Below are 14,996 nucleotides of genomic sequence, written 5' to 3'. Positions count from 1 at the left end.
GTCTCAGGGAATCATTGCAAAATCACTCAAGATGAGAACTCAGGAAAGGTGTGGCTGGAGGACATGAGGTAGGACCGCCTGTTTGACATCACGAGGTCTTTCTAGTAAGACAGGCTGTAATGGACAGTGAATGAATAATTGCATGCCAATATCATGTTCTTTGCCTCTTTGCATGCTATCTTTGCATGCTATTTCCCTCTTTTTGTATACGTAGTTTATTAGTATTGATTGATTGATTGATTGAAACGTTTATTTTGAACATGTAAATAAATATAGTCAAAACAAAACAATACAACACAATACAAAATAATTTTAACTTATACATGTCCAAAAAGGAGTTTCACAAGTAGATGTACCAGTAAAAATTTTTTAGCAGAAGCAGTTGTTGTTAATTCTTTTTAGTTCTATTAAGTTTTTGCAAATTATACTCAGTGACTTTTAATTACATTAGTACGTGAATTCAATTAATGACATGCTTGGCCCTGCGGCAAATATACATCCAATTCCCTCAAGACATTTAATCTTTGCTTTGGTGAATAATTAATTGTAATTTGGTTAATAGTAAGAGGATGGAGATACAGTAGTTGATGTGTGTCTGTATGTCTCATGTATTTGAATGTACGCTAGCTTACCAATGGTGCTGTACATTTCCATTCAGCTAATTAAGTGAATATCTGCTAGACAGTCGATGTGCTGTGTGTTTTACACAATGCTTAATTAGCACGATGGAAACAGCAAGCTTCCCTCCTTACCTTCTTGTTATCCTTTCTTGTACAACTTTCTCTTTTCTATGTTTTTAATAAGGCTTTAACTAGGCACTTTATGTTGTCTCTATTCATTATCTTGAAAGAAATAGTCGATACTTGGGTCGATTAGTTCTACCTGGATCAGGCAATTAAAAAACAAAACTAAAAAACAGATAAGTTCATAAATGGACAAATGTGACCCTGGAGCACAAAACCAGTCTTAAGTCGCTGGGGTATATTTGTAGCAATAGCCAAAAATACATTGTATGGGTTAAAATGATAGATTTTTCTTTTATGCCAAAAATCATTAGGATATTAAGAAGTGAAGAAGTGACATACTGCCAAGTATGGTGACCCATACACGGAATTCGTGCTCTGCATTTAACCCATCCAACACACACACACACAGCAGTGAACACACACACACAGCAGTGAACACACACACAGCAGTGGGCAGCCATTTATGCTGCGGTGCCCGGGGAGCAGTTGGGGGTTCGGTGCCTTGCTCAAGGGCACCTCAGTCGTGGTATTGAGGGTGGAGAGAGCGCTGGACATTCACTCCCCCCACCTACAATCCCTGCCGGCCGGAGACTCGAGACTCGAACCCACAACCTTTGGATTACGAGTCCGACTCTCTAACCATTAGGCCACGACTTCCCCTAAAGTAAAGATCATGTTCCATGAAGATATTTTGTAATTTTCCTACTGTGAATATATCAAAACTTAATTTTTGATTAGTAATATGCATTGCTAAGAACTCCAACTCCAAGAACTCAGCCCTATCCTAACAAACCACACATCAATGGAAAGCTTATTTATTCAGCTTTCATGTGATGTATAAATCTCAATTTTGAAAAAATTTACCCTTATGACTGGTTTTGTGGTCCAGGGTCACAATTAATTGGACATGCCTGGAAAAGTTGCTCAGGTGTTTCGAACTTGTCATAATCATTTCCTGTTGTTTTGTCGATTGTTTCTGAGAATAAAATTCACAAATGTAGTCATTTAGCCTCTGTATAGCACTCATACAAAAGGATCCATGAAATTCATAATTACTATAATTAGGGATGCACCAATACCACTTTTTCCAGTACTTGCCTGATACTTTTTTGTACTGATTTTTGGTACTTGCCGATACAGAGTACCGATACCAATATTTTCATTGTATTTGTACATTTTTTAAATATTGGGTACAGAAACCAAAAGAGTATGTATAATGTTAGTTTGTTAACTCCATTTATCAAATAGACACAGTCAAACCAAAATTTATTCAGACACCTCCAACATTTCTCACATTATCACGGTTTATTTGCTATAGTTTAGAAAATGGTAATAAAATATGACAAGAACACAGAGTTAAACTGTGTCAGAACAAATTCAGCTTGATAATGTCAGATATCATAATGTCAGAATATTTACAAAACTATCAATACCTTGTCAGGCCATCCTTAGCCTTAATGACAGCCTGTAGTCTCCTGGGCATGCAGTCAACCAGGTTCATGCAAACCTGAACTTCAATTTATTTTCCCAGACTCGGTCTGAATAATTTTTGGTCCCACAGTTGTATAATTTTTTTCTGGTAGTCCACTGTATGAAGAATGTTTGGGTATAATATGTCAGTTTACTTTATTTTGCTATCCTCACTTATATAAATGAACTATAGTGTCCTGCACCCACTAGTAAAAAAAAATATCAAAAATTATATTTGGTCTCTGAATAATTTTTGGTTTGACTGTAAATCAAGTTCAAGTTGAGCTTTATTGTCATTCTGCTACACGTGGGGACATGCAGTGGAACGAAATGTCGTGCCTCGCAGGACCACGGTGCTACATAAATACAGACATACAACAATGAAGTAAAAAACACTATAAACCTGTACACAGCTAACCTACTGACAGATTTAACTATAAGTATACTATATATAAGTATTTACCCTATACAAACTAAAAAATAGAAGATAAAAAAATACAAACTATACAAATACTGTACATTTGCAAAGAGAGACATTTTGAGTCAAGCAGCTGTTTGGGGAACAGTGCAGGATGATTTGTAGTGCCTGAGCATGTAAACATACATATATTGCTGAGTCTTTTGTGGGATTGTGAACACGCAGCAGTGTGTGTAAAGTGTCTAGTGCACATGGAGGAGAGTGTGTTACTACAGGTGGTTTGTACAGGCCCACTCACCTGTGTGTAGCACACTTCAAATTGCACAAAAAAGTCCTAATCCTTCGGTAATTTTCACACTTAATCATGCCCATTTAAATGTATTTTACAAGTTTTTGTTACTTTCACTGTTCGTTTTTTGCTCTATGGTACATCATCTTTAATTTAAGAGCTCCATTGCAGCGGCTCAGTGCTGTAATCATGCACTTTGCTGTAATAATAATGCAGGGAACCACTTGTTATAAATCTCCTGTGATATTTTCAGAAATAGAAATCAAGTTTTTTTTTTCATCTGAAACGTGCTGAGATTTCAAAAGCCACTCATATAATACAGAAACACTCATGAAGCAAGCAAAAGACGCGCATGTATTTGTACTGGTGCAGAATTAGAGGGACAGGTACAGTATAGCCTAGCGCATTGCACTGCTGGATTCTCTTTCGACAGAAAGTCGTGTATGCTTAAGGTTGAAAATAAATGACGTTTATAGTGAATTCCCCTAGAAGTTGTCTTATATTTACGATTTAGTTTTAATTCAAATGATGTGTGCTATGTGAGCGAACATCAATAAAGATCACACAACAGAAGTGCGCTCTCTCTCTCTCTCTCTCTCCCTCTCCCTACCATTAAGTTATTTGTGCATTGTTTTACTTGTTTTTGACACATCCGATCGAAGTACAAACTTTCCAGTGATGTCTGTGAGGAAGGTATATTCACTCGACAAGCTCAATCTACTCGGCGTGCTTTGCTTATCAGCAGGCTTTAGTAATGAATGTTTAACATTATTCATTGCATACATCTGCTTCGTAGACATCCTTTATCTCTAAGAACTCCATTCTGCTGTCTGTTGTTCTGTTGTCGGTGTTTCTTTGTCTGAATATGGCACTTATCACATGCTGTGTAGTATCGGAGTTCGGTATCGGGGCATTTTAACGAGTACGAGTACATGAGCTCAGTATCGGGTGTACTAGGTGCATCCCTAACTATAATTTTAGCTTGATGGTGATCTGTTTGTTTCCATCAGCACCAACGGAACAGTGATCAACATGTCCAAAGTGTTGAAGAAACAGACATACTTACTGCAGAATGGTGATGTCATTCACTTTGTTTACAGGAAGAATGAGCCGGAGCAAAGTAAGTTTTCACATTTAAGTATTTTCTGTGTCTGTAGTATAGTTGCATCCAAACAGATGAGACAGATTGACCACATCACTCATCTATTTTCGGTTTTGCAGACATTGCTTATGTTTATCAGGCCGTCGGGCCACAGGAAAGTGCCTCGCAGGACGCTGAAGGTAAATACATTTTGAATACTCCTGTTCTACAAAGTTAGTTTTACTGTTGCTTGCCTAAGTGAGGTCAGCAGAAAAAGAAAGTTGTTTCAGTGACAGATCATGTTACTACATTCTGAATAGAAATTATGGAACAAATGTTTTTCTCCTTTGAAAGAATTTGCGCTGGTGGATTGCTCACAATAACATGAGAAAGGTGAATAGTGAGGAGTTTAATTTCATGTTGACTTGATAACCTAATTTCATCCTCATGCCATTTTTGACATTTTCTGAAAGTTAGAGTTTTCTCTTTGGGATCTCCATAGATGCTGGAAGAGAAGAAGATTCAGATCTGACGGAAACCGAGAGTGAACCAGTCCCAGTAGAGCCTGTTATTGTGAAGCCTCTACCTCAGTCTGGGCATGAGGATCCTCAGCCATCTACCTCCAGCTCTTCCTTCCTCTTCTACAACATGCCCTTATCTACCTGCTCTGGTAATTACCGTCCACACTGCATGCGCTCTTTCATGCAAGTTGCTTTGATAAGAAAATGACTAGTATATAAGTGTAAATGCATTGGCTTTCTATGCTGCTGTTCATCTATGTTTTTCAAATTTAAGGCCCATTCGGAGTCATTAATGTTAACCAACAAAAGATGTTAAATAAATGTATACTTGTTAAGTAAACCTACTGTATCTGAAAAAGAGTACCAAAAATGGAAATTTATAACAAAAAAATTATTTTTTTTCCCAAATTCAATCAATTTCCTTGATTCAAATTGCTCATAAGCTTAATTGATTTGGTATAAAGAGAGAAGAATTAATGACTATTTTTGTTTGAAGACTACATATAAAATTGCTACCAAAATAAATGTTGGTAATCAAAACTTTGACAACCAATCGGAATCCATCCTGCTTCAAAGAGCAGTTTGCACTTATAATAAACAATGCTATCATGAATTACACTGTGGATGCTGATATAGTTATCATTATCTTTATAGTTATCATTTTTGATATGTGCAAGCTTTTACAGTGTTGACATACTCAAAAAAATGCATAAAAAATACTAAGGAATTTATATTGCTGTATGTACAATTCAGCAGATGTGTCTGCAAACCCAGTGAGTTCTTCGGTTGTTTGTAAAGGAGAATCAGAGATGACTGCACCAGCGAGCAGCCCTGGGGAGCCGGTCATGAATCACACTCGCCTGAAGTGGACCTGCTGGACTGAGGAAGGACAACAGACGGAGCCGGAGGTGGAAATGCAGAGGAAAAGAAGAAAAATTGACAAAGGTGTTGTAACACAGTTTTGGTCAAATTAATAGATGTGAAATTGTAAATAATTTATGATTTCTGTCTATTTTGAGTGGTCTGAGTATCTGTATTACGGCATAATAATATTCAGACTACTCTGAAAGAGTTTAAAAGCGTTTTAGGCTTTGATGGTTTAAGATTTCCATCTACACAACCGTTCAAAAACTTTCTCATACTCACCAAGGCTGCATTTATTTGATCAAAAATACAGTAACACTAGTAATTATTACAGTTTAAAATAACTTTCATATTTTAATGTATTAAAATGTAATTAATTCATGTGATGCCAAATCTGAATTTTCTGTAGCCATTACTCCAGTCAATCAATGTCACATGATCATTATAATCATTGTGATATGTTTATCTGGTGTTTAAGTAACATTTCTTATTATGAATGTTGAACAATTGCTGCTTAAAGTTTTTGTGGAAAAAAAAAAGTTTTCAAGATTCTTTGAATAGAATGTTGAAAATAACAGAATTTATTTGAAATAGAATTTATTTTTTTCACTTTATAAATGCATCTTTATTTTCATAGATAATGCATCTATAATAATATATATATATTTTTAAAACAATGAAATCTTGCTGACTTTTAAATGGTAGTGTGTACCTGGTTTTAACATGCATTTCAGAACTGTTCTACAGTATAAACACTTCCTTTATGTCTGTGTCTGTCTGTCCTGCAGATGATCTGAATGGGTGTGGATCTTCTCACAGTGACTCTGCTGTTTCTGCAGCAGCTCCTCAGGTCTCTCTCAGAGGAGCAGCAGGGAAAGAGAAAACTGAGGGAGCCACTACAGACAAAATGGAAGAATCCCTCACATGCATCGTCTGCCAGGACTTGCTGCATGACTGTGTCAGGTCAGTCCAACGTGCACAAATCAACACTCACACACAAATGGACCAGAGCATAAATCCCTTTTAGTTGTTTTATTAATTATAAATCATCTAAAGGGATGGTTCACCCAAAGATGAATTAAAGGTGAAGTAAATGATGACAGAAGTTTTTGTGTGAACTGTCCCTTTAAGAAGGATTTTAAAAAGGTTTGTGGAGGCTGAATTTGAATGTATTTGTGTGTGTGTGTGTGTGTGTGTGTGTTTGGTACAGTCTTCAGCCCTGCATGCATACGTTTTGCTCTGCCTGTTATTCTGGCTGGATGGAGCGTTCCTCCCTCTGCCCCACCTGCCGATGTCCTGTGGAGAGGATCCGTAAAAACCACATCCTCAACAACCTGGTGGAGGCTTACCTTCTCCAGCACCCAGGTACTGTAACACACCGCTATTCTCCCTTTGTATTAAGGCCTGTTCACACCGAGTCAACTAACTACACAACATGAGAGTATTAACCGTTTACAAGCTATTTTTTTATATGTTTTTAATTAAGCAAATACCTAGGCAAAGAGACAAATATAAAAGTGTCCAAGAGTTTACAGAAATGTGTTACTTAGCAAAAAACGTACAAGTACAAGATTTCAATGAGAGTGGCACTTTTAATCTAGAAGTAACTATTACTACAAATCAGATGGTCAGGTACACTATTGTTCAAACGTGTGAGGGGTGTGTTGTTGTTTTTTTATGTTTTGAAAGAAGTCTCACTAAGGCTTCATTTATTTGATCAAAAATACAGTAAGAACAGTGTTATCGAGAATTATTATTACAATTTAAAATAACCGTTTCCTATTTTAAAATGTAATTTATTCCTTTGATGGCAAAGATGAACTTTTAGCAGCCATTATACTTCAGTCTTCAGTGTCACATGATCCTTCAGAAATAATTCTGATACTGATTTTTTGCTCAAGAAATATTATTTCTTATTATTGTCAATGCTTAGAACAGTTGTATTGCTTATTATTTTTGTGGAAACCATGACGCATTTTTTCAGGATTCTTTGATGAATATAAAGCTTAAAAGAAAACTTTCTAATCCCTAACTTTTGAACGGATTTTTTCATTTTTGTGGCCGTTTTTGTTTTAATCGTTCATAGAGAAGTGTCGGAGTGAAGATGAATTGCGCAGCATGGATGCCCGAAACAAGATCACACAGGACATGCTGCAGCCAAAGGTCGAGCGCTCCTTCTCGGACGAGGAGGGTAGTTCAGACTATCCGTTCGAACTCTCAGACAATGACAGTGATATATCTGACATGAGGTCAGCAACCGTTATCTATTAAGTGTTTTTGTTCAAAGGAAATGCCGTCATACAGTGGTGGCTGAAATGATTAGAACACTAGTATTTTCTCCAGATAAAAAATTGTTATTTCTATCAGTTATTTCTACTTTCTAGCCAGTTATTTCTATCTTTTGCTGTTGTGTGTGAGTAGGAAATATCAGATTACACTTCCAAACATTCATTTTTTACCATTAATTGTAATAATCCAGTCAGAGTTTTGTCTGACAACAGCCAGTGCTCCACACAGAGATCTGATCTGATCATCATCCAGTCTGTCTCCAAGATGCTTCAAGAAACCTAAAAAGAAATAGAAATAGATTTTCTTTATCAATTAACTTCTATTAACTAAATTAAATCAACATTTGGTGTGACCATCCTTCACGTTTAATGCAGCTTTTGCCCTCGGTGCACTTGTGCATAGTTTTTCTTTGCAGATAGGTTTCTTGAAGCATCTTGGAGACGTTGCCACAGTTCTTCTGGATTTAGTCTCAGTTTGTTCTGTTTCTTCATGTAATCACAGACAGACTGGATGATGATCAGATCAGATCTTTGTGTGGAGCACTGGCTGTTGTCAAACAAAAATCTCACTGGATTATTACAAATAATGGCAAAATGAATGTTTGGAAATGTAATCTGATATTTCCTACTGGCACACTACAGCAAAAAATAGAAATAACTGACTTAAAACCATTTTAGCTGATTAAAATACTTGTGTTCTAATAATTTTGGCCACCACTGTATATATTGCATATATTTTTTTTTCTTTAAATCCAGCTACCCCAATGATTATAGTGTTTTCTTACTTATTGAATGTTAGCTAATATTGTGATTTCTATTGGATCTTAAAATAGTAGATGACCTATCAGTTGGTTCTATCAAGTATTTAAGTGATTACTGAAACACAACCTGATCTAACATGTTTGTTCTCAGTCAGCCCTATATGATGTGTCGGCAGTGTCCAGGTTATCGGAAGGAGCTCAGCTCTGCCCCGTGGATCTGTGAGCCCGCTCAAACCGAAGGGCCTGGAGATGGCCCCTCCACATCCTCTGACACCTCACCAGGTTATTCATGTTCACACGTCAGTCAGACCAAGAGGTGTAAAGAGTACCTGAAAGCCATACATGAGTAAAAGTATAGATACCTTAGAGTGAAAATTACTCCACTACAAGTCGCAAGTCACCAATTACAAAACAACTTGCATAAAACTCTTAGAGGATCTGGCTTTAAAAGTACTTTAGTATTTTACTCATAATAAATATAGATGCCCTAGTCAAAGAGACATGCCAGTGAAAACTATAATGTTGTGGAGAAGCTGGGGAAAACGGGCAGAGGCAAGGATCTATGTGCAGGTATTTATTGGAAAAACTAGAACGAGCAAACCAAAAACCAAAGGGAACAAAGAATATGTCTCGTCAGTATAGCGGATGAATAAAATAACGTTAAGTAAAATTAAAAAGTCAAAGCTGTGCTGGTTTCGGCCTCATTGCCAGCTGCAGTCACGTCCTCATGTCATATATAAAACACCTGTGATTCACAACTACTTGCTAAGGAACTCGTGTTCACGTAAAGTAACTGTTGACAAGTTTGGGTGAGAAAGGGCAAAACGCACAAGATATAGTCTTTCAGTGCCCTGTAGCTGGCAATGTCACGTCTTTAGCAGAAATAAACTGCTGCAGAAAAGCTTTAGGTGCCATGCAAAATTGTAATGTGTAACTGCAACACTCATGACAGATATATTAAAGTGTACAGATACTCATTCAAAAAAATGTAGTGAAGTAGAAAGTAAAAGTTGCTATTATCTTTGATACTCAGTAAAACTACAAAGTATCCAAAAAGATACTCGGGTACAGTAATTAATTACATTTACTCCAATACTTTACACCTAGACGATATGCTCACACACTAACAGACACATCCATGCAATTCTTCATGTTCATAAATGCACTGTGTTCCTGCTGCAGCTCCTCAGGAGTTCAGATGTCCTCCTCAGGGCAGTCACCTCATCTGCTCCTGCTGCCTGCAGCCCATGCCTGACCGCCGCTTTGAGCACCTTCCCCCTCAGGTGTCTCCGCAGCACTGTGAGTGATCCTGACACCTGTCTGTCAATGTGCTCCAGCCTCCGGGAGTCACCTGATGATTTGTCTGTTGGTTTGACCAGGTATGGTGTGCCAGAAAGCGTACTGTCATGTGTACTGGGGCTGCCAGCGGATCGGCTGTCACGGCTGCCTAGCGCAGTTCAGCGGTAGGTTTCTGAGCGGTTAAAGTATTATAAAATTTCATACAGAAATCTTATTTTATAATAACGATTATGGTTATTTCTCCTCACAGAACTTAACCTTAATGATAAATGTCTGGATGGAGTTTTTAATGGCAATCAATATGAGTCTGAAGTCCTTCAGGTGAGTACAGTTTGTTTTCTGATACTGTGGGATCAGTGCTATTTTAGAATTACTATTATAGTATGTATTAGTGTTTTGAATTCTTTTATTTTCATTTAGATTTTAGTAATTTTGTTATATTCTTTTGTCATTTTTATTGTTATTTGTTTTAAATGCGTCTGTTTAGCGTTCTTTTTTTTTTCAAATATAGTCATTCTAGTATTTCAACTTAATTTATTTCAGTTAGTTGCCAAGGCAACATTTCTCATTGTTTTCCCTTTAAGTTATCTTTCCCTAATATTTATTTATTTTTTAACTTCAGCTTTATTTCATTTAAGTAAACACGTTTTAATAGTTTACATTAGCGATACAAACACTGTGTGGAATTTTAAAATGTGAACAAATCCCTAACTTTAATAAATAAACTTGTGTTTGTGCTACAGACATACATTAAACCTCAAATTATGTGGATAAGAGTTAAGGAGAACTGTGCTATTACTTTTCACATTTTTTGCCTGATTGATGATAAATTGGGCAGAAAAAAATCACATTGTCTGACATAGGCTGTTAATACATAGATTAAAATAATGAACTTAATCTGATTATCTCAAGATATAGTAACATGTTATTGCATTGTAAAAAAAATAAAAAATTTTGATACATAAGAATAATTTATTCTCATGGGCATTTTTCATATCTTAAACTAAACTATAAATGCATTTGCCCCATTTTTTCCACTTGGAAACCCAGCCCTCTAAACTGTTAATTTCTGCTTTTTTTGTGGCAGAATTATTTGGCTTCTCGAGGAATGAGCTGGAGGCATATGCTGCAGGAAGCGCTTCAGGCTGTACAGCAGGGCCTGTACCAGCTCTCTGGTAACTGCGCTTTGGTCATATTGAGAAATGTCGAGGATTAGGCACAGCTTGAAGTAAGGGTGGTTAATATAAGGGAAGAAAATCACAATAATCCTAAATATTTTGGGGGATACATTATATTTATCACATTATGCACATTTCTATGGAAGAGAGATGGTCATTTTCACATCACAGAGATCTTTAAGTAAATCTTTTTGTTTTTTCTCTGAACGTAAAGTAATTGGAAGCCCCATTTTCTAAGATGTGGTTGCAAATTTTATTATATAAAAAGAAAAGTGTGTACCAGCTGATTCATCATTTCGCTGTCACACATCCCTGTGATTAAGAAACAGAATGTCAATGCATCAGTTAATGAAATTAACAGTAAATGAAAAATCACTTTTGTTCATATGTGCATGTTTCAGATTACAGAATCACTGCCAACTCTCTGCTCTGCTACTGCTGTGGACTTCGCACTTTTAGAGAGCTCGCATATAAATACAGAGAACATATTCCTCCATCAGATCTGCCAGGTAAGACTCTTGTGCAATAAAGTACCACAAAGCTGCACGGTCATATTAGCATCACAGAATGTATTTCATTCCCCTCTGCTGTAGGTAGACATCAGGCCAAATATATAGACCTGCAGAATTAAATTGAAATGATAAAAATGTGTTTTTGCACGCAGTAAGGTTTTTTTCTTCCACACAGATTCTGTGACTGCCAGACCAAACTGTTACTGGGGATGCAACTGTCGGACTCAAGTGAAAGCACACCACGCTTTGTAAGTCAGCGACATGTAAAATCTGGAAATTAATTTTAAAATTTTGATATCCATCCTGATAGTCACAACTTCAAATCTAATGTCTTGCCTAAAGTACTTTACTGGCATGATTATGCTTACGTACTGTTTTGCCAAAGCATTATACACATCCATCCATCCTTATGTGCACATTATGTCCATCCTGAGAAGCGCGTCATACTTATGTCCACCAGTAGAGGGCAGCTAATGAGCATGTATGTAGTGTCAGTCTGCAGTACAACTACATAGGCCTGTTTGTTAGGACATGGTCAGTTTATGTCAAAGTTCTGTTAATCAGGGGTTCTGTGGGTCTTATGAAGTCTTAATTCACTCTTCCACAAATTAAGACCCAAATGGTCTTTAACCAGAGCAGAAAGCCTTAAATTCATGACGTTTTGGCATTAAATTTTGTCTGCACTTCAAAAAATATCTTCCTCAGTCTGAATATTTTCCTCAGTATTTTTCTTTTGGTTTCCAATACAAATATCCCAACATCCTTAATTCAAGATATGTTTATTTGAGGTGCAAATTAAACACACAAAGTCTTGTTTTCTGAGAAACGTAACACAATTTAGTGCATTAATACTTAAAACAAGAACAAATATCTGTCAGCAGGTATGAAAACTTGTTTTATTAGAAATGGATCAAAATAAAGTGAAACAACAAAAAAGGCATATTTTTGTCATTTTGCTTCACAAAGTAAATGTCTTGATTTAAGAATATTTAGACATTTACAGAGCTATTCAAGCTTTTTTTGTTGTTGTAAAATTAAATTAAAGTGTTTCTGCTAACACAAGACACTTACATTTAGAGACCTTATTTATATATTGTGTTCTGTTCATTCCATCCCTGTTCGTTTTCTTTACTTTGAATTTACTTCATAAAACCTGCAGAAACTCTGGGTAATGATCTTAATCATGCTCATTAATTCAGATAACAATGAATCTTAATCTGTCATTTTATTTTTCTCCTCTGTCAGGAAATTCAACCACGTGTGTGAGCAGACGCGGTTTAAGAACTAAAGCTGGAGGAACCGTGGCTGGATTTGACAGCGGTGGTTCTGGGTAACTGATCTGCTGCGGGCACGTGTTATACCTCTGTACACCTCTAGATGGCAACTTTACATATGCAAAGTCAATCAGATGATGATAAATCAATCATCCTGGAGTATGGTGTCAGGGCATGGAAACATCTGATCTGGATCTGCACTGTGTGTAGAAGCAGACACTAGTTTTCCATGACGGACCGACCGTCACACTTTCAGTATGCACTCTTCTTTCCACTATGCTGTTGACATGCTTTCATGCTGCATCTCTGCTTATAATTGTAAGACGATAAAACATTGGCAATCACCTTTTCATGCAAAAAGCTCTTTAGCTTGAACCTTATACAAAATATAAAACTAACCTATGGTGCCTAAGAGTCAGTCAACTATGAGTGCTCTTTCTTTGCATGTCACACATACTTCTTCCATTTTTAGTGTTCTTTCACTATTATTATTAACTGCTCAAGACATTTAAATGCTACTGAGAATGTTGAATATGTTTGTTATAAAAAAGGGATGATCGTATTGGTGACTCAAAACTAGTGCACTAAACTTTCACACGTATTCAGCATTTGCATTATTTGGGCAGAAACCATGTGAAGAAAAGGTGTTTATTTTTTCACTCATTTTATATCGCACTGCAGGGGATAATCAAGTCAAATCTGATTTATAATAAAGGCTTAGATGCTTTCGCACATCTCGTTATGATTATGGAATTTTTGCTTTTGACTTCATATGCAAACAATGCCAGTTTTGAGCTAGTCAGTGGATGATGCTTTTCCTAGCGTTGTCCTATGTAATGAAGATATTTTCGTTTTTCTTTCAACAAATAATAGCCATTTTAATATTTTCTGACTAGGCTAGAGCTGTATTTCTGGGCTAGTAAAATAGTTTTTTTTCTTATTCCCATCTTCCCCAAGAAGTTTTATTTCAGTTGGTGTATATTTGTAACACTGACTCAGCTGATTCTTGTTTAAGTTGGTAAACCACATTGGTTTTAGCCATAGTTCTTCCAATTAGCTTTTCTTTCTTTTTTAATACACAGGAAGCCAATGTGATCCATGAAACCGTTACCACAGTCAGTGTTCAAATGTGGCATTAAGCATCAAAGCCACATGAAAATTCTTAAAGTTAAGAACATTTTACCCTTTAAAATTATTAAAAAAATTTGAAAGAATAAAAAAATATATTTGTAACTTTTTTCAGCTACCTGAAAGTAGGCACATGCTATATCTCATGTTCATTGTGATGTTTCGTAAATATTTCCAAAAATCTTGCAGGGAACACTTTACATAAACATGTACATAAAGTATTGTTGGAAATGTTTTTGCTTTTTTGCCTTGTGCATGTTTTTGGGGTCTGTTGTTCCTCACACCACAGCATTCTTCAGAGGCTCAGATTAGACTTCCTACAACTATAGAGGTCAATCCTCTACATCCCTCACCAGCGCTTTAATGAAGGTGGACAGAAGGGCTCAGCACTCGAAAACCTCACACACTGACCTAATAGCACCTGACAAATGACCACATTTGCTGGATTTGCTACACTTCATTAGTAAATGTTAAGTTGTGGTTTTACAGGATAACTCCCCCTGCCTTTACTTTCAAAGTTTGCTTGTTGCAAATTAATGCAGCTTTCCCCAAATATCATCTGATTGTAAATTATCTAAAATATCAAGATATGTGGAAAAGGGTTTTATTTTATATTCAAATATCTACCTAAACATTTCTGATAGACTGATAAACCTTCTTTTGAGACCACACTAAGGCTCTTGTGTAAACCTAAAAGGTGGTTTGAGGTTAGTTGAATATGTTACGATGTGAGCTCCGAAGCGGGTCTCTTTCTATGAGCTCTTAAAATCTGCAGGAAGGGTTGAGGGATTTATTCAGGAATGGTCCCGAGTGTTAGAGATGCTTTGGAGGCTGTTTTGCATTTACTGAAAGGGAGATGTAAAGGGTTGGATGGGATTTTTTCTTTCTTTCAGAAAGGGGGTGTTTAATTCTACCTCAAAGTTTAAGCTGGGGCTTCAAATGGAGAAGAAAATGTTTTCTGCTCATCAGGTTTTTGAGTAACTATTGGGAAGCCCCTATAATAGCACTGTTAACGTTCTATAGTTGAATTAGCGCTTGCTGTGCCTCATGTTTGTAATGCCTAGAAATAAATCAGACTAAAACCTTGTTTAATTTACTGCACTAATAATAAAAGACGACATTGAATTATCTTGGACTCTCCCTTCTATGGATATTCTGAAATGGTTG

The 14,996-nt window shown here is 36.5% G+C and overlaps 1 protein-coding gene across 5 annotated transcripts in view; it reads left to right on the top strand.

Moving 5' to 3' along the window:
• LOC306871579 (E3 ubiquitin-protein ligase CHFR-like) overlaps positions 1–14,959 on the top strand; it is a 17,806-nt gene extending 2,847 nt beyond the window's left edge. For 2 of the 5 annotated variants that reach the window (XM_079419631.1, XM_079419632.1), the window contains exons 3-18: positions 1–68; positions 3,934–4,043; positions 4,145–4,204; positions 4,507–4,674; positions 5,279–5,470; positions 6,178–6,352; positions 6,600–6,754; positions 7,476–7,638; positions 8,590–8,720; positions 9,621–9,737; positions 9,818–9,901; positions 9,988–10,058; positions 10,825–10,912; positions 11,317–11,424; positions 11,603–11,675; positions 12,673–14,959. The exon at positions 1–68 is cut by the window's left edge and continues 32 nt beyond it. In XM_079419631.1, coding sequence (XP_079275757.1) covers positions 1–68; positions 3,934–4,043; positions 4,145–4,204; positions 4,507–4,674; positions 5,279–5,470; positions 6,178–6,352; positions 6,600–6,754; positions 7,476–7,638; positions 8,590–8,720; positions 9,621–9,737; positions 9,818–9,901; positions 9,988–10,058; positions 10,825–10,912; positions 11,317–11,424; positions 11,603–11,675; positions 12,673–12,715 — 1,806 coding nt within the window. In that variant the 3' untranslated portion in view covers positions 12,716–14,959. The remainder of the gene's footprint in view (positions 69–3,933; positions 4,044–4,144; positions 4,205–4,506; positions 4,675–5,278; positions 5,471–6,177; positions 6,353–6,599; positions 6,755–7,475; positions 7,639–8,589; positions 8,721–9,620; positions 9,738–9,817; positions 9,902–9,987; positions 10,059–10,824; positions 10,913–11,316; positions 11,425–11,602; positions 11,676–12,672) is intronic. The other 3 variants (XR_013784347.1, XM_079419634.1, XM_079419633.1) reach the window with 3 other exon arrangements.
• The last annotated feature ends 37 nt before the right edge of the window (positions 14,960–14,996 follow it).

The sequence above is a fragment of the Barbus barbus genome (assembly GCF_936440315.1).
Source record: "Barbus barbus genome assembly, chromosome: 6".
In the NCBI taxonomy this organism is placed as follows: Eukaryota; Metazoa; Chordata; class Actinopteri; order Cypriniformes; family Cyprinidae; genus Barbus; species Barbus barbus.
Note: the sequence above shows the minus strand (reverse complement) of the source record. Positions and strands in the feature narration are given on the sequence as shown.